Genomic DNA, 20,446 nt, shown 5'->3' with positions numbered 1-20,446 from the left:
TTGTTCACCTGTCCCTGATTAATACAGCCTTCAGCTCCATTAGAAAAAGTAAAGTGGAGGCCCAAATGTAGAAACTCTTAATTGTTCTTCAGCCATTCTATGAACCATCAGAATGGAGCTCATGGACTATATCCCTTTTCTACAACCAGTTGGAGAACCTCTCATATGGCTTATGGTTCCAACATCAGTGGGGTGGTGAATCTCTTTCAACTTTTAGCCTGAACTGTAAAAGTGCTGTCCAGGGTGTGGAATCTTATCCCCTAAATAGATTCAGCATCTTGTATAACTCATTTAACATTCAGATTAAAACCCAGAATCTACTGTCATCAGAGCAACCAGCTTCCATTGGTTAGAATGTCACATTAGGAAAGGAAACAACTGAATTCTGATTCCGACTCAGTGCATGACCGGGAGACAGTCACTATATCTCAGCCTAATATATGTCACTTCAGAGGAGGGACAGGATATAAATGTAATAAATAATAAGACCAGAACTATTTAAAACAGCAGAAGACATGTTTGTTTAAAATTCAGCCTTGATCAAATGACTTACAATGGAGAGAGAGCAAATGATTTTAAGAACATAAGTGTGTGAGTGGAAAGAACTGAACCCTCTTAATTACTTCCTATAGTCTGTGGTTTCACTAAGGATGTAAGTCCTTGGTTATCTCAGTCTCACAAGAGAGGGGGGGAAAGTCTATTTTTTTCTTTCTCGCTAAAGGAAAGGATTTTGCACATTTTGCAGAAGTGTTTGCATTTACAAAGGAAATTTTTGTGCAAAGCACACAAAAAATTGTTGAGCAAATTGCAGCTGATGCTGCTTTCTGGCATTGTCTTTGCAAAATATAAGCATTGAATGGATTGTCTGTTTTGCTTTGCATCTTTTTGATCAATAATCCTGTCTTGTGCTTGCTTTGTGCACTGTGTTTGCTTAAGAAAGGGAGAAGAGATGAGTTGTTCGCAGATTCTCCTTGAACAAATTATAGGGAAATTAGCAGAACAGAAGAAGACCTTGCCACTTTTGCTCTGGCACAAGAAAGTGAAAAAACTCAGTGCTATGAAAAATTTTTCCAAAGTGTCCCAACTAAAGTATATTTAGCAAATATTTTTATATACCTATGCTACACAGATTTCCTTTTCCTCCTGTTAAATAGTATATAAATATTCATATTTTTTTTAAAAAGAGCATAGCTTCCAGGCTTAGCAATTGAAGTAAGAAATGCTTTATGCTCTCCAGAGCCCAAAGACCATCAAGTGTTTTTCCTGAATAGCAAAGGTGTGCAGAACCTTATTTTATTATTGTCATTCTTCCACAGGAGAAACCAATGGGAGGGGTACCATCATGGCAATGGTTAATCAGGTCCTTTTCCTTGGTGCCTCCAGCCTTTACAAATCAGTGCTGCACACACCATCCATGCCATCCATGCTGGGCTTTGGCCTTCCCATTCTTGGTTCTGGTCTATTATTGGCCTCTGTCCACAACTGGCTCTGGCTTTTGCCCATCACTGGCATGGCCTACCAAAGGATGCCCTGATAGAGCCTCTGAACTATTTTTCCTGGAGTTTCCCTACCATTGCTTTTCACCTGCTGTTCAGATCACTTTTGCCAGATAAACTATATGCAACATATCCACTTTTCAGTCCAAACTGAATGCTTGCGATTTTTGGCAGTAGTGAGGCTCCAGCCTTTAATGAGAAAAAGCTCTACAGTGTGTATAGATAGAGATGGCAGGGTAGGGATAGAAGTAGTAGGCTGGAGGACCTCCAGGCCTGGGAAGTTCAAAATGTCAACATAGGGTAAGGATGAATCAGGAAAGAAGCAATTCAGAATGTGGAAACACGTCTATTGGTTCAGAAGCATGGCTCAGAAGTAGCCCATCTGCCTACCAACCCAGCCCAGACTCACCAATAGCTCGATACTCGTATTCCTCTGCCAGGGCCAGCATTTCCTCAGTGCTGTCAGTATCATTTTCCTCCTTGGATAACTCCTTTAGCATCTTGCTGCAGGCCAAAGCTGCTGCAATGCAGTCCTGGCTCTGATGCAAAAGGGCTCAGGTTAGCAAGAACATGATATTTCTGGTTCCAGGTTGACTGTGTAACCTTCAGGAGTCCTCTGCTATCGGAACTTGCACTTTAAGTACAGATCACTTTCTCCATAGCTAATCTGCAAACATCTTTCCCATTCTCATCTTCCCATTAACTTCTCTATGCCATAGTTCTCAAAGAAATTGTAAACCTGTGTCTCACTCTGGACCAAACAAATTCAGTATGGAAATGTGGGTTTATAGGATTGAATGTGGGTCTCCCTCCCTCACATCCTAAAAATAACGTAACTTTTTTTTAAAAAAATGTACATAATTTTCTATGAAGGTTTGCTCAAATCGAAGAACATTCAATTGTGTGAGCTCCCAACTGCAGCCTGGATATAGGAAGACCTCAGCAAGAACTAAGTCCAAATATTCTTCCATTATTTCTATTGCCTCCCCATTAATTCTATTGTAGGGGACTACTGGTAGAAGGAGCAATTAAGGCATTTCAGGTTTTGCAAATAGGAATCAATACAAATTTTTATTTTCCAGACCAAGGGTTCCATTGTGCCAAATGAACTGGCTACACTCTTGTCTGGACAAGGAATAGTTTACCTGGGCCCAGATGATGTCAGCCAACTCCTTGCGGCTTTGAACAATTGCCCAAATAAGCAAGTCCCTCACAGGATCCATGGTGAATGTGACCCGGCCAGCAGAACGCTTGTAGAGGGAGCGAAGACTTACTCCTTGTACCTAGAGAAGATAAAATAACCTGTTGATAAAATCTGGGTCACAAAACAGTTGCTCTGTGAATAGAAGGCAGTGTGAGAGGAAAAGGCATTTATGGTGCTAGGAGATCTGGGTTTGGGGTCAGAAATCCAGGGGCCAACTCAGCAAGCAAAATGAGTAGGAAGGCTTCCAAATGGTAGGACCCACATATTATATTTTAAGGAAGTGAAGGATTAAATGTTATATCTAAAGAGGTGAGCCTACCAATGTGATGTACAGGCTCATTTCTTCCATCCTACTGATGTCTCTGGTCAAACAGATTTGTGAAGCTCTACAAAAGCTCTGGAAAATTGGTTTCCCACTGATGACAGAAGGTTGAGTATACAAATTATGGCCAATAATGCTTTTGTCAGACAACTTTCCATTTTGTTTTCAGCCACAGTCACCAAATTCATCTCCTTCATCCGTTTTTTGCCATCAGAGGAGGACATGAGCAAGGAGGCGTTTGATTCTAGTTTCTCTCTCAGCTTGTCTGAGAGCTTTGAAGACTAGGGTTTGAAACTCTATGGGTGACAAACACTCAGCCCCAGAAAACTCTATGATAGGTTCACCTTAGAGTCATTATAAGTTGGAAACTACTTAAAAGCACACAACAACAACAACAACAACAACAACAAACAAAATAATAATAATAATAATAATAATAATAATAATAATAATAATAATAAATACATTAAGTTTGATATGAGGCACGGCAATGGAGAGACGGTGTCGCTCGGTGTTTTTCGGTTTGGGGTACAGCTGCTGTGTGAAGTCTCCCAGCAGTTCTCTCAGCACTTGGGACACATGGTGCAATTGGATCTTTGGCACTTTGGAGAAGGCTGAGCACTCCTTCTCTTCCAGCAACACCTTCTGCAGCTTCCCATGAAAGACACTGGATGATGCTGTGTTTTCATAGAGGTAGATCAAAGTGTCCCAGGTCACAAACTCCTTCAGGCGTACTCCTTGCTCCAGAAAGAGCTTCACAAAATCTGGCTTGTTGCCTATGAGAGCAGCTGCCATCATGGGGTGAAGATCAGAGGGCTGTTGGACCAGAAAGGCAACCAGAAAGTGATGGCACCAACATAACACAATTTGACCCAGTCTATCCTATTCAGGGCATGGAAGCAGGGAGAAAGAGTAAGGCAGGAAGGGTGACACGTTCAATAATGAGATCAGCTGACAGCAGTTACAGCCACCTGCCTTTATATCAGAGGGATATTGAACCCACTGCAGGTGTTAGTCTAAACTTTAGTCTCCAAAACAGGTTATATACCCTACATAATCCCATTAAAGTCTGGAGTAAAACTCAGAACAGATATGCTACTCTATTGACAGGGAAGCTGTCTACTTGCTGAGACCTCTAGCTCATTCTATGAAACTCAGGAAGCAGGAGGAAGGAAGCTAAGTGGAAGGAAATCACCAGCATATATCCCAGTGCTCTGTCTCACATCTAGCCCATGTTTACGTTTCAGCAAAATATGGAAAGCAGGAGGCACCTCCAAACAAACAGAGCACATCGATGCAAAGATAATAACCTTTCATGGTATCACAGCCACCCTCTCTAAAATGTAAGTGGAGGTTGACTGCCGTCATAGGCAAATTATGTTATGATACAGATGGTTAAGTTGTGAGATCAATGCTCAGTAAGAGCAGAATTCAGCTATTTAACACACCTCAGTTCAAGCAGATGTCTATCCAGCTATGCTGTCAGTACTGCAGCCAATGGGGTGGGCAACGTGTTACTATTAATACAAAACACCACTTAAAATGATAAAATTATTGCTTCTTATAGAATGCCATTTGAAAACAATAACATGCAACATCAGGGCAGAATTCAAAGGACTCAGACATCTCTACCCACATTTTCCAGCACCAAATAAGTAGTTCCTTCAGTGGGGGAGGACTACAGTATGTTTCCTTAGGTTTATGTTTTCTTTGCTTATATGATGCTTCTCCACAGTCATGTGTGAGCAAAAGGGCTGATAGTAAATTTGATTACTGGAGTATGTGTGCATGCATTTTTGCAAAACATATCCATGAATTCCAATGCAAAAAATATAAATAATTTAGTAGATTCGATATCAAAGGACAGGGCTTCCTTATTCTCACAATAATCCCTTGAGATATACTGGGGTGAGAGAAAGCACAACTGATGTGTTTCATGGGGGTTACAACCAAGATTTACAAATTAAAATCTGGATCTCCCAAGTCCCAGTCAAACTGGCACTCAGGTCAGAGTGGATGGAAATTTCTCACCAGTTTAACTACTTCAAACCTGGTTCCCTCATATCATTTTCAAAGGGTGGAAGCTCTGGAGAAAAGCAATGATGGTATTCTGTATTTGCATAACTATTCAAGCATCACTTTTTCCATTTATTTTGATGACCCTTGTGGTTTGAAGGGGTCACTGTGACCCCTTCAGTTTGTACACCACATAAAGCCAAGTGACAAAAGCCATCTAGAAGTAGCAAGCTATAAAGAGTTGTGCCATTAGGAGTCACCTCAAGATTGAAAATCTTTGGCAGCATAAAAGACATGAACTAGACCAGTGATTCCCAAACTTTGGTTCTCTGGGTTTTTTGGACTTCAACTCCCAGAAGCCTTAGCAAGCTTGACCAACAGTCAGGAATTCTGGATCTGAAGTCCAAAACATCTGGAGGACCAAAGTTTGGGAACCAGTGAACTAGACTTTACAATGGATTCAGAACTATCACCACTCTATTTCTCTTTACCTTTTCTTTCCTATAAAGTATACCATAATATTCCTGTGAGGCACAGAAACATATCACCAAATGTGTAAAAAGTACAGCACTCCAGATGTTTTGGGGCTGCAGCTCCCATGACTCCTTATTATTGGCTATGCTAGTTAGGAATGATGGAAGTAGCAGTCCGACAACCACTTAAGGGCTGAACATGCCACAGGTTTTCATATAACAGTAACATGTCATGAAGTGAACTGTAGTAAATCGTACAGAAGCCCAGAGCTTAGAAATGCTACTTTTTGGACTACAATTCACAGAGTCCCCAGCCACCCTTAGTTCTGGCCATGATGGTGGGGGAGAGGGGATTCCTAAACTGTAATTTTTTAAAAAAATCTTTAGCAATGCAACTGAAACAAGACATAAAATGGTGGCAATCCAAGGCAGCTCTCTAATATTTTTGCCCTCAACGTCACACCAGTGTCTTCCCAATTCAAACCAAGGCCGGCAGCAGTTAAGGCAAAGCTGGTACTTCCAGTTCTTAGTCTTATTATCAAGGCAGGATAGGAACATGTTCATTGCCATTACTTAATCTGAAGTCTCCCTACCTTCCACTCATGATCATCAGTAAAAATCTCACTTCGGGCAATATCCACCCTGTTCCACGCCACTGCTAGCTTTAGCTGGTGGTCCCAGTTCTCATGGCCAAAGTGATCACGATATCGGGAGGCTACAATAGCAGAACCAACAAGAACATGACTGAAACGTGGTTGCAAACAACTAATGCATTTGTGCTTGCACAGCTTTTGAAGGGGCTTAGATAAATTGATGGAAAATGGGCCTCATCAATGGCTACGAGTCAGGAGGACAATACTGTATATCATCTTCATTATCAGAAAGAATTCAATTAGTTGATTGGGAGCACAAAATGGAAGATTCAGTTCACTCAGGTCTGCTAGTAGGTTTACCATGGATATTGGTCTGATTCAACATGGCTCTTGTTATGCTCATTTACACACATCCAGAATTTGAAAGGGGAAATACAAGGAAGGTCAGTGCATTTGAGGACAGCAGAAAGTTGGTCCTGCCTCTGACTGGTAGCCCCAAATATGCCTCTATAAATACCCTGTGCTTAGTGAATGTAAGCTCCAATGTACCATATCCAACATTGCTGCCTAAAGATTTGTCAGATTCTTGGAATTTCTATATATTTATTTATTAAATCTAGACAAGACTTTCTTGTTTGATATTCAGTGGCTGAGGTTAGGTAGGAATATAGTCCTTTCAATGTGTTTTTATCATGTTTTCTATATTGGACTGAATATTCCAGTGATTTTAATAATAATAATAATAATAATAATAATAATAATAATTTGTTTTATTTATAGACTGCTATTCCGCAATGATCATAGCAGTGTACAGTAAAAATTGTAATACAATACAAAATACAAGGTGACAGTTAAAGGGGGAGAGGTCTCGTCCTTCAGGCAGTCCCCGATGTTGCTGGATCTGCCTGATCGCTCCCTCTAAGGCCGAGATGACAGTTGAGGAGGGAGGAGCCTCTTCCTTCAGGCAGTCCCCGATGTTGCTGGGTCTGCCTGATCGCTCCCTCTGAGGCCAAAATGACAGTTTATTTGAAAAATAAAAACAAAAACCTTGTAGTTGAATGCTATGAATTATATGACTAATAATGAAATTCAACAAATTAAATGAAGCATTGCTGTGTCAGATCACTTTGCACCTCTCTGGGTATTGTACAGCATCTTGCTTCTGTATGGAATGTCACAGCTGGAAAGTATGATACCAGGCAGAATTTTGCCTATTACTCATAGCAAAGACAGGAATCTGTAGCCCTCCAGATGTACAATTCATGTCATCTCTCAGTCCTGGCCAGTCTGAGCTTGCTGTACATGCACTACTTCTGTGGAAAGACACTTTGGAAGATAAGTGAAGTCTAAGCCTGCACACACCCAAAATTCTACACAATAGTATTGTTTTCAGAAGGAAAACCATGTTTTGGCCCAGGGAAATGTCTCAAGCCAAGAGAGAACCCAGTTATCTACTAACCTCTACAGCTTCTCTGCAAGACTCACTGCACTTCTCACCTTTAAGCATGGCCTGTAGAATGGCCACATCAACATCCTGTTGTCCATCTTTGCCTTCCCTGAAGATGGTCAAAAGTTGCCTGTTTCGCACAATATCTTGGATCTGGAAGAAATGCCAAAGAAAACAGAGTGCAGTAGCCTGGAATGCAGTGGCCATGTTATTGACCACCTAGCACAACCCATCTATGAAGATTTTTAATACCCCACCACAAGTTCATTTGTGGAGATTGCCTCCAGTTTTCCCTAAAGAAACAATAATCACCCCCACCACAACCTCTGAAGCTGAAATTCTGCTTCTTTAAAACCTAGTGAAATTTCTGGCTGATTCATGTTCAGACTCAAGGGAATCATCACCACTGCCACCACCACATAAACTATATAGTGCATTTCAGATTTTCTATACTCTTTCCATACAAAATTCACTAAGATTCATAACACCCATGTTAATAGACCAACCTTCTTATTCCTGTATTCATGAGGCTGAGACCTTGGTGAGTTGTCTGTTGCCACAAATGAGATTGCAGCCAAGGTAAGATTAGAACCAATAACTTTAGAGCTCACAGTTCATGATATTCAATATGCCACATTATATGGATTTGCACCACAGATAAGTAACAAGCTGAGTGCCATCCCAATACATTTTGCTGCCTGCAGCAGACTTGAAATATCCCTCACAACATGTTAAAAAGTCATGATCTACCAATTCTTGTGTTCATCTATCACTCTGTCCTTCATGGTGCCACTTGAAGCACTCTGGTTTATTCTGCCATGTGGCAGAAGTGGTCCTCTATGGAATGTTGCTTCCAGTCCCAGTGGTACAGCATTGAGCAAGGTCTCTCACAGAGACTTCAAAAATGTAGCAACCACCTTCCAGGTGTTCAGAGCACAGGAGTGAAATAATATATAGTATTTCAAATGTATATGTAAAGAGGAAATGTCAGCAATACGTTTACAAACTGCATATCAGCTCATCAAATAGCATCACCACCAAAAGGCAGTTGAAGGCTAAAAGGGGAGTGCTTTGTCTTACCTTTTTGGTCCATTCCACAATCTTGCTCTCAGTGAACTGCTCATAGCCATCCTTGAAGAATGTGATCAATTTCCTCTGAATTAGGGAAATGCTTATTTTGGGGCTGGGAAGGTTAGCCACCTGAGCAATGACATCAGCCACACGTCCTGAGCCTTCCACAATCACACAGGGGGTGCCATTTGTAATTGCATTGTATATGGTCTGCAGAACAAGAGATCGATTGCCTGTAAGCCCATCCTACCTCATAGACTTCAGCTATATTGTCACTGATCCAGTTTATACATTGCACAAAATGTCAGAGTCAATTTTCAAGTTACACATACAAAAATAAATGATATAAATGAATCAATAACCCTTTTGCAACTGAGAGAAAAAATGTATAGCATAAGCTTTTTGGATTCCAGTTTATTTAAGCTTATGCTTTAAAATTTCTATTAGTCTCAAATGTCTTATTGGATCTCTTTATATTATTTTATGCTGGAACAGACTAACACAGCTATGCCTTTGATTACTAAAACAAGGTATTGGAATTCTAGCTATTTAGGGTTGGAGGTGAGGACATCATGGATTTTTAAAAAAAGTTCATTTTTAAGCTCTACCACAAAAAATACTTCCTCCATGTAGTATACCTTAGAATATATCAGAGGAAGGAAAAATGAACGCAAAAAAATTATTTACGTGAAGATACATTCAGAAACATGATTCCTTATGTGCTATCTCAATGGACTAGTCTAAAATTACATTTTCCCATATAGAGGCAACCTGAAATTTCGCAGGTTGCCTCCATATGAGACATTTACTGTAGAATCACCATGGCTCTATAGAACAATAGCTATATAACTATCTTTACAATGATGAAGGGAGTAGGAGTCTTTCTAGTCTCTCCATTTTAGCAAAGTACTTAATTATGGTAATTGTTTTTATCATAACTGCTAGATCACCCTGTGCGGTCTCCCCCCCCCCCCCCCCCGCTGCAATGCCACTACATTTTCCTTGTGAAATGTGACACCTAAAAAAATACTTTTAGAAAAAGTACTACCAATTATTAAACAAGTCTGACTATTTTCTAGTAAAGTATGCATAACCTGAAAGATGCCAAAGGTGCCAAGCAAAGCTTGAAAGTGAAATGGCCTAATATTTGCTACCATGTTAGTTGCAGTTAGAATTTTTAGAAAATCATTTAAATAATAAAAAAGTCAAAGCATTGACAAAACAATCCCTTTATTAACAATCCCAAAATTGCAATATGTTAGCAAACTTGAAGCATTCTCAGGTTGAATGTTATCATCAAGCAAAAGTAGCAAAGGCAGGCATTCTTCAGAAATATATAATATGTATATAATATTTCAGAATTAAAAACAATTTTTTTTCTCATGGCTCGTAAAATTATATATAGGGGATTAGGGGCTGTAGTGTTGCTATGGAGAGAAGATACATGCCCAGATTCACACTGAACCCCCAAAATAATGCTTGGGTCCTGCAGCTAAGGCATCTTATCTCCTGCTACATTTGCTGAGAATAAGACAAAAAGAGATTCCATAGATAAGTCATAACTCGATGTGTCCACTCACGTATGTCAAAGGAAAAGCTACACATGCCTTGCATTTAGAACCTGATGTATTTCTGCAATGTCCACACCTAGTAGTTTCAATTAGTGTCTAATCTACAGAAAATCTGAAGTATGTCTTGCTCTTTTCCATAATTAATTGTCCTAAGATACTTACGTCAAGTGTCCCAGGGCCACCCTCCAGTACTACACAAACGATTGGTATTTTAATGGCAACTCCTGTAAGGAAATGAAGGCTTAAACAGTTCCATATACACTCAGGTATACAGCCCTCATCTTTCCCTTCCTGCTGGCATCCATCACTGCAACATAGTTGTATGATACACAGTTCTCAGTGACGGGTCTGGAGAGGCAGACTGGTAATTACTTTTGACTATGAACAACATATCACTCTTAACAGGAAAAAATAGTTATCATAACTGATTAATTAACATTTAAAACCATGAACAAATAGTAGCAACACACCATACATAAACAAAACCTTGTGTGTTATATATGGCAACCCTTTATTTGCTTCTTCATTTTTAAAAGGAGTTTAGGCCTCCTTTCTGCAAAACTATCAAGGCAACGTACTATATAATAAAGATAAAACATAAATATCAACATAAATTATAAAATCATATAAAAATATCAAAACATAGCAACAGCCTAACACTATAGAGGGAAATGTGTATTTTCTGTACCTTACTTTGTTTTTAATTTCTGATTCCTTGCTGGTTTATTTTCTTTCCCTTTAGTCTTCCCCAGGTATCTCCATAGTTTCTTCTCTTTAAGTAATATCACAAATTATCACTAATGGATTATTTCTATTTGCTCTTTCCAGTCCCCCATTCCCATGACAGGCATTTTATTACATCACAACAGTAATGATTATGCTGTCACAAATGGAGATACAAGAGGCTGTCTTCTATCAAATCAAACTCTATGTCCATCTAGCTTTGTACTATCTTTATTGACTACTTGTGGTTCTAGTCTCCAGCCTTTCAATAGTATGTTTCCCATACATTATAACTGGAGATGACAGGGATTTAATCGGAGACTTTTGAATGCAAAACATATCATCTGTCATAATAATACTGCTATATTCTGCTTTGATCAGACCCCACCTGGACTACTTTTTCCAGTTTGGAACACTGAGGTTTTAAAAGGACATTGACAAGCTGGAATGTGTCCAGAGAAAGGCAACAAAGATAGTAAAGCATTTAGAAAGCCCTATGTGGATTGACTGGGAGGGTTAAATTTAGCCTGATTAAGAGATGATTGAGAGGCCATCGTCAAATATCTTAATTGCTATCACATGGCAGAGAAAACATACTTATTTTCTGTTGCTCCACAGAGTAATCAAATTACAAGGAAGGATTCTGAATAAACATTACAAAAAACAAAAACCCTTCAGCCAGTAAGAGCTGTTTGTGAAACCAACTGCCCCTCTATTGGAGATTTTTTAAAGAGAAAGCTGTAAATCCATCTGTCAGGGATAATTCTTGCGTTGGTTGGGGGTTGGTCATGTTGCGACCCTTAAGATCCCTTTCAGTTACAATTCTATAAGTCTTTTTGCCACCATTCATTAACAAGTAGCATCCTGATGATCATCAAAATCTCTCTCTGACTTTAATCTGAACTAATGAGTGAGCACATAAACCTAGAATCTTGCTGGCACAAATAAACTCAGTCTTGCCAAATCTTGGATTAAGATTAATACACAAAATGAATGGGATGCATATCCTGGTGTAATGGACTGTCATGCATTAAGATACCCCATCTTGCATTGTTGTTACCTCCTTTCACTTTGGTTTGCTCTGAAATGAACTTCTCAAGCCTGGTCCTCAAGGGGATCTCTACACCATACTTCCCATGTGTCCCATCATCCACCAGGATAAAATGTGAGTGATTATTATCCAAGCAAGAAAGGTTCCCTTGGGTCTCTTCATCCATCACATATTCAGCTGGGAAGCTACCCTGCAAAAATCCAAGTGTGGGGAAAATCACAAACTGGCAAGCAGCCTTAATCACTGAAGTTCTAAATCCTTGCTTGAAGAGGGGTTTGACTAACTTGCAAACAACTGTTTGCTGTTATCTCAGATGAATGATCAGAGGTTAAGAGGGTTTTAAAAAGACAGTTAAAATTAAATGCTTTGCAGAGAGGTGAGCTATGCTTCGCATACTTAAAACCTATGCTTTGCATGCCTGAAAGTTACTGTATTACACTGGCACTTACTCTTGAGTAGCTATGCAGAAACCTAAGCAATGCTTTGCATGCCTGAAAACTATTGCTCTTCACTTATTCCCAAGTAGACATCTAGCTCTATCCAATTTACACTAGCCTCATCTCCTTTGATCTTGGCCCTGTGCCTTTATCCACATGAATTGCTGGAATATGCTCCCCAAAGTTCTTTCCAAATTGAAATTTGGCTCTTGGAGCAAAAAGGTTTCTTATCCTTCATACATAGGATTGCAGCTTTAGTAATCTGCTCTCCTGGTAGAATGGTCTGAAAATCCTTTTGGCTCACCATGGGACATATGAGGCTACTACGATTGTATACGGTTCCCCATGTGGCAATCCCAATGGTGACAATCTCGCCTTTAAAGTTGCTGCTCATGCTGAAGTCTCGTACTGCTTCCCCAACTTGCTTCATCACACCAGCATGAGAACCACCAGTGATGATCCAGGCACCTGTGGAACACAGAAAACAATTGTATGAAGCCAGTTGCCTACCACCAATCTCATGAAATTTCAGAAGCTAAACAGTTCAAGTCTGGTTAATATTTGTATGGGGGACCACCAGAGAATTTCCAGGAATCACTTGGAAAAAATCCTGACTAAAATCCTGGACAGCAATTGCTGCTGGTCAGAGTTGACAGTACTTGGCTCAATATCCCAGTCTGATTCAGAAACACTTTATTTCATTTCTAAATCAAGCCTGTTGTCAGGTCCTTAGTTTAGGATGAGGATTTTTCCCTTTATATTTGCTCTTAAATTCTTCCATCAAGCAATCATTTTAGGGTGAGAAGTCCATTGGAGAGCACTCCAGTCTAATCTAAGCATTGATAAGCTCTGGCAGACAAACTGGAAAGATGAGTGAAACCTATTTGCATTGGGGGGGGGGGGTTCACCACAAGGCTTCCCCTCCCTTCCAGTTTTCATTACAAAAGCTTCCCACAGTAAGTAATGGGAAGGCATGGGGTTAAACATACCCTGAGATACGTCTGTATTTCATTCATCTTGAGGGCATGGGTGGGAAGTAAGAAGGCTGTAAATCCAGTGGGTCCACCTCCCTTTCCTCTCCAAATGACACGTGCATCTTTCCTCTCTTGCCCCCTACATGCTCCACTCAGTGACAGTGGATGGCTTCCATGTCAAAAGGGGTGGTGAATCCAAGTTTTATGGAAGTTATCCAAGATACTGAACTCTATCCCTAAATAGTTTCAGCACTCTGGATAGCTCCTTGCTATCCCACTGATGGAAGTTATCTGCCGTCGCTTCTCCTAATCCTACCACACACTTTCATTCCCCTTTTTGAAGTCAGAAGGTTAGCTTCCCACTTTCATTATATATTTGACTTTGGCTTTTATTCTTGCTTTATAATGATCAGAAATTGTGCTGGAAGGCCATATGGGCCAAAAGCAGGATTTTAAAAATACAGAGAAAAATAAATAAAATCAGACACATAAACATGCCCTTTCCCATTAGTTCTGGGTCGGGATGCTGCCTTGCCTGTTGTCTGGGCCACTTTGACAAGCCCCCTTCGGAATATGTTCTTCAGTCTCAGCTTCATGTTGAAATTTTTAGCTCCTCCTGTCACAGATATTAAGAGGTTGGGTATATCAAGACCCCAGTGCTGCGTCATCAGCTGGTAAATGACTCTTGGTGGGGTGCTATTGGATACACGAACATACTGCAAATAAAATATAAAAGGAACACCTGAGAGAGTATAATTTTGCCACTCAGCAAAAATGCCCTGCCGCATGAGTCCTAATATATCACTAGTTCCTATTGTAACTAGCTACAGAGCTTTGTGAATCAATGACCTATTCCAAAAGTTCATAAGGAATTTGAATGCATTAAAAAGTCATAGAAAAGGTGTGAAATGAATCTTCCTTCCACAGATAATCTGCTAAGGAGCAAAGGATGGAATAGCTGCCCTGAAGCCAATATGGTGTAGTGGTTTGAATGTCACATCAGAACTCCTGGAGACAAGGGTTTGAATCCCTGATCAACCATGGAAGCCCCTTCGGTGATCTTGAGCATGTCTCACCTGTGGAAGGCAGATGTGGGCAGAGCCAATCACTTAGATCTTTATCAGTAAAGATCTATTTAATGAATGGGACTGAGCCAACTAGTAGTGCCTTGATATTATGGACTTGCTCTCCTGATGTCCAGGATTTGTCTGTCTTTAGTGGAGGAAGCATTTGTGTGTACACGTTTGCAAGTCTTGTGATGTCATAGAATGACATGCAATGAAAAGGCTTCCCATGGTGCTTGGGCAGGAGCCCTCCAGATGTTTTGTGATGGTAATTTCCACAAACGCTTACTATTGGCTATGTTGGCAAGGGTGGTTGGAGCTGTAAGCTAAAAACTTAGAAAGTCTGGGGTTTAGGTACTCCTGAAATAAGGTAATTTTTAAAGCATTGGTGGGGAACACTTGGCCTTCTAAATATTTTAGACTACAACTCCCACAGTCTTTTACCTCAGACAATGCTGGGGGGTGGGGGGAGTCATAGACCAGCACATCTTGAGAACCAAATGTTTCCCACAGCTGGTTTAAAAGAACAGCATAAAAGTTAGTTCCAAGAAATATGAGTACATTGTTTCAATTTTTTAAAGCAATGGAAAAAAATTAAGGTACCTTTTGCTTTTTCTCAGTATCCCGAATGTCTATTAAAGAGCTTTATTGATAGGTTTCCCCCACTACTCCTGCCCTTACAAACCTTTCAAGTGTTTCTCTCTTTTTATTTTCTCAATATTGTTAGAAAACCTTGTGGTTTAGTCATCTTTCAACTAATGTGTAATTCTGGATATTTGAAAATAATGGACTCTAGTCCTCTGACAAAGAGTCATCTGTCAACTCACCTTCCCTACCTTCTGCCCCAGGCCTGTGAAGCTGATGTCCCCAAAAGCATCTGTTGGCACTTCCTGGATATGTCTTCTGGGGTCCCATTCTTTGCCCTGGAACATGGTAGGTTTTATAGCCTCCTCTAAGTGCTGTTCCCTGAGATAGCCACATTCACACGCCACCTTGCTGTAAGAAAATGTCACAAGAATCTCAGCAAATTTTGGGAGCCCATACCTTAAAGGCACCAGATCCCATCTGATCTTGGAAGCCAAGCAGATCAGCTCTGGTTAGCACTTGGATGGGAGACCGCCAATAAATACCAGGTGCTGCATTATTTCAGAGGAAATAATTGGCAAAAGCATATCTGAGTATTCCTATGAAAGCCCTATGAAATTCATGGGATCACCATAAGTCAACAGGCTATGTGGAGGCACATACACGCACATTAGGGTAGCATGCTGAAGCCACAGAAAAGTGGCAGACAAACATACTCTGGACCAACATGAGCCATTCTGGTTTGAAAAGCCTATCTACTGCTTTAGCTAAGACTTGTCAAATTCTGTGCATGTCAGGGCATCTATGCCTTTAATGATGACACTTGATTGTCAATTTTAGCACAGTCATCTGTTCTTATCATCACAATGAGACAAGCTATTCTGGAAGTTCCAGGTTTCCTCAACATTGTTTCATACTGAATACTGACAAATGTACTGACATATTCCTATAAGACAAGCTTTACTAGTGTAAGTAAGTAATGCAGGATATGTTGGGTGGCTTAGTGGTTAAGAAGATGCCAATTGTGATGATTGTAAGATATGAAGGTTGGCAGTTTGAAGCCCAAGTGCTGCATGATGGGGTGAGCTCCTGTCACTAGTCCCAGCTTCTGCCAACCTAGCAGTTCGAAAGCATGCAAATGCTGGTAGATAAATAGGTACCACTTTGGTAGGAAGGTAACAGTGGTCGGTGCACTCATGCTGGCCACATGACCACTGGATTAATCTTTGGACAATGCTGGCTCTTAGGCTTAGTTATGGAGATGAGCACTGTCCTCTAGTTGGCTATGTCAAGGGAAAACCTTAACTTTACCTTTTAATGCAGCACATGGTATACAGATGAGGCTCACTACCTCTGCCAATGGTAAAACTGGGCCCATAAACAACTAATTGTACCCAGACTGCCCATGGCCTGCAGCAATCCAGTTCTCTTGTGACTGGCAAAATATAGCCCCTGTACTGATACACCATGCCCCTCACCTGGGCAAAGCCCCTGGAAAATAGCTTCCCAAGGGTTATATAATGCAGTAATGAACAAAGAAAATCAAAGTGCGCAACAGTGACACATCCCCCCACTGAATAGATATGAGAACTGTACATGCAGGTTAGTAAGGCTCAGATTTCCTAATTTTTTTTAGCCTCAAATTAATAAAATAATGCAAATTAAGATTAACAAAGCCCTTAAGTACAAATCAGCTCTTTCTATGTCACCAGACAGCTGTTAATGTTTGGCCATTAAACTGGCAAAGATTCTAAGACCCATCTGCCTGGTAACAGAGGCACAACTCACTACAAGCTGTACTTTCTGGCATTATTTGTTCTACATGAGCAACAGTGAATAATCAGATTAGGTGGTAGAATATCTTGGATTCCAAGTCTCATTGTGCTACGTCTCACAAGTTCCTTAGTTTTGCTATCCAGAATTAGAGAGACCTGTGGTACCTTTAGGCTGAGATGCATGTGAGGCAGGCATTTTCATCTGATGTGTCTGTTCTATATGAGTTGATGATTACTACTATAAGCACATGGTAGTTGCTTGAAAAATATTGTCCATAGAATCTAGTCCTTCCAAGGTATTACAATACAAATATAGCTATTTTGAATATTTGCCAGCACATGTTAAATAAACACTGAAATCTGTTCATGCTGGCTGATGCACTTGAGCTAGGCTTGGGCTGGAAGGAACCACATATGCCAGGATTTTGCAGTGATTCAGTCACACAGTCACCATACTCCAGGGGATATGAGCAATCCCTTATGGGTTAGCAAAGTGAAAATTCAGTTCTCTAATATAAATAAAAACCAAGTTTGCTTTTACAAATGACTTTTCAATTGGTTTTGTTTCAACAAACTGGCTTGAACAGCAAAGAGAATTTAAAAAGCATGATCTGGGAAGTACATGACTTTTCTTCTGGATTTTCATAGCATTCATAGTCTGACACAAAACAAGAGAGCTCAAGTACACTAAAATATTAGGTATGCAAGTACTTTCAGTATAGTCAGGCACCATTTGGCCATCATGGATGGAATATGAATGTAACTATGTGGGATTTTATTTCAAAACTGCCTTTCTAAATTTCTATACAAGTGATTCTTTCAAACAAAAGGAAAACAACCTCATTTGAAATTATCTTCTATGCAGAATAAATCTGAGATATTTTATATACAAAGAACAGTTTCAGTCCACAAAACAAGCAAACAAGACAAAAGATAATCTGAGCTCCTTTCTGGCTATTGTCAGGAGTAGTTGTGGTATGCTGTGTGGTTAGTGCATGCAGTATTGTCCCATCCCCTCTCCCAACCCCAGTCCTATTGTTTAATAACAAAAGAGAACAAATTCATCACATAAGGTTTCCTGAGTCCTATTACACAAATAGATATTGATGTTACTAATATAATGAATTCCTTTCTACTTGCCTAGTTTACTAGGATTTTGAGTGTTATTTTGCACATAATGACCAGAGTTCCAGAAATTTTCCACATTTTCCTTAACAACTAGTCATTTTCACTGGATTTTACAATTTTGCATCATCTCAGTCCTTATGTTTTTTGAAAAGTAAAATAGGTTTTAAAAAACAAGAAGGGCAGATATAATAAAAATCAATATTGTGCTTTAACATCACTGAAAGCTGGACAAAATAAACTCAGTTTTATTGCCTACCTAAAGTCATCAGTTAGTTAATTTAAAAGTTTATTGATTAGTCAATCGACCATATCGAAACAGTTAACATCCAATATGGGAAAGTACAAGCAAATACAGTGCATAAAATTCAACGGAATATGATAAATTAGACTAATTTATCTATGAATAGACTAAAATAAGGATAATTACATATAAAGTAAGATTACATATAAACTCATCAGGAATTGAGCTCATCTAACTTCTTTTGGAAGACTATTTTCAAATGGAAGTGCTGCCACAAGAAAGATCCTGCCTTACATTTCTACTCCTTTTAGATAAGGGTATTGGAAATATAGCCTCAGAAAACAAAACATAAATAATGGACAGACTGATATAAAAGAAGGTGTATTTTCAATATCCACAAATCATTTATGATTTTTTAAAATAAGGGCTGACACTTTGAATTGGGTAGGCTCTTATACCGCACTCTTGGAACACTTGATGTAAGACAGCTGTCAGCAAACCTGATGTCCTCCAGATGTATTGAATTACAACTCCCATAGACCTCCCCCCTTCTACACACACACACACACACGTACTACAGTGCAATCCACCTGGAGACTACTAGGCTGCAGAAAGATGATGTAAGATAATGATCAGTATCATCCTACTGCATGAAGAAGTTTCAAAAGTACTGCCTCCTTAGGTACTATCCAATTTCTACTGTGCTGTGCTCCTTAGTGAGTTAGTAGTCACTAATTTTGAACCCACAGTAACACGTGAAAAGGAATGACAAACAAGCCCATTTCAATAAACACTCTCCTTACCCAGAATCTGACATCTGAGAACTTTCAACAAAATAAACACATTCCTTTTTCCTAATGTTTTCAGGGATCCATGAGCTGAGATTTTCCTGTGGAGAAAGGGAATAAAACATTAACAGTCACAGAGAGAAGCAAAATAAAATATACCTGCTGTATAGAATCACAGAATCGTAGAGTTGGAAGAGACCACAAGGGCCATCCAGTTCAACCTCCTGCCATGCAGGAAATCTCAATCAAAGCAATTTGCATGAGTCATAATAATTTTTTTAAAAAATTCTTTTTAAAGGGACACAGACAATTCTGAAATCAAACTATGTGTGTGTGGGGGGGTCTTTTCTCCTTCAACCTCACTCAATCCCATGACAGTACACTTCCTGCTGCCTTGCTCTGTCTCATTTTTCGTGAACTTACTTTTTCACTGGTGCTAGGAGTGAAATGAGCCCTCCTCTTGCTCTTGCTGAAGGCACTGTTACTTCTTCGGAGGTTGGTGACCACATCCAGATCATAGTAACTCTTGGGATACACGGGGTAACTGTCTCCTTCATCTGGGCAAACTTTATTGAGTTCCGTTGGGAGTGTTCGGATTCGTCGGCCAGGCCCAGCCATGGCTACATTTTACAGAACCAGTCACCAGACCTGTTAAAACACTGTTAGAAGAAGACACTTGGGGGAGTTATTCAGATGTTGTTTTTAGTGCAACTATGCGAATAATCTCACTCATGCATTCCTGTTTTTTTGTTCACACATTTTTAAAAACAGAACTGCATCTATGCGCATCTCTGTATGTTCTGTTGTTCACACATGTCAGCACTGCAAAAAAAAAAAAATAGAGTTGCTGATGCTGATGTATTTATTCGAAACACATTCAAGGCATGCAAAGTTTTATCCCAGGTCTATTAGCATTAGTTATTCACACAGCTGACAATGCAAATCTTTTAGAAGAATTTGGGGAAAACCCCGATTGATTATCCCAGGTTAAGTGGATTTTTGCAGTGCTCCCCAAACTCACTCAGGTGCATTTGAAATCCATGTGAACAACAAAGATTCAATGCACATTCTACTGGGATTATTTTCACTGTCTGAATAACCCCTTGAAAACCATCATCCTAAACATACAATGGGTACAACTGGAGCATAGTAACTGCCTGTATTTCAAAAAGACAAAAAAGAATTTTAAAAAGAAATGGAATATGCTGCCTCAGAGGGTGGCAGAGTCTCCTTCTTTGGAGGTTTTTAAACAGAGGCTGGATGGCCATCAGTTGGAAGTGCTTTGATTGTGTATTCCTGCATGGCAGGAGTTGGACTGGATGACCCTATGATTCTATCATTTCCTGACTGAAGCACGTCCAGAGAGACCTTATCTTTTAACTTAAGCATTGAGAGAATTTGGTGTGTTTAAAAAGTCCAAAAACACAGATATATTTAACACTAAAATATTTATTGAGTTACTTCAGATATTCAAAGAACATAAATAT

The 20,446-nt window shown here is 39.7% G+C and overlaps 1 protein-coding gene across 1 annotated transcript in view; it reads right to left on the bottom strand.

Moving 5' to 3' along the window:
- Positions 1-20,446, bottom strand: part of TRPM2 (transient receptor potential cation channel subfamily M member 2) — a 55,353-nt gene that overhangs the window by 34,203 nt on the left and 704 nt on the right. Inside the window, exons 3-15 of the mRNA XM_089509400.1 lie at positions 19,383-19,618; positions 18,975-19,060; positions 15,270-15,438; positions 13,914-14,094; positions 12,709-12,872; positions 11,977-12,157; positions 10,356-10,417; positions 8,632-8,832; positions 7,602-7,704; positions 6,105-6,226; positions 3,488-3,838; positions 2,642-2,779; positions 1,906-2,035 (exon numbers count right to left, since the gene is read on the bottom strand). Coding sequence (XP_089365526.1) covers positions 1,906-2,035; positions 2,642-2,779; positions 3,488-3,838; positions 6,105-6,226; positions 7,602-7,704; positions 8,632-8,832; positions 10,356-10,417; positions 11,977-12,157; positions 12,709-12,872; positions 13,914-14,094; positions 15,270-15,438; positions 18,975-19,060; positions 19,383-19,577 — 2,083 coding nt within the window. The 5' untranslated portion in view covers positions 19,578-19,618. The remainder of the gene's footprint in view (positions 1-1,905; positions 2,036-2,641; positions 2,780-3,487; positions 3,839-6,104; positions 6,227-7,601; positions 7,705-8,631; positions 8,833-10,355; positions 10,418-11,976; positions 12,158-12,708; positions 12,873-13,913; positions 14,095-15,269; positions 15,439-18,974; positions 19,061-19,382; positions 19,619-20,446) is intronic.

This window comes from Sceloporus occidentalis, unplaced genomic scaffold (genome assembly GCF_023333645.1).
Source record: "Sceloporus occidentalis isolate IW3139 unplaced genomic scaffold, rSceOcc1.0.p SCAF_2, whole genome shotgun sequence".
NCBI classification, from domain to species: domain Eukaryota; kingdom Metazoa; phylum Chordata; class Lepidosauria; order Squamata; family Phrynosomatidae; genus Sceloporus; species Sceloporus occidentalis.
The sequence above is the reverse complement of the archived record's forward strand: the minus strand, read 5'-3'. Positions and strand labels throughout refer to the sequence as shown.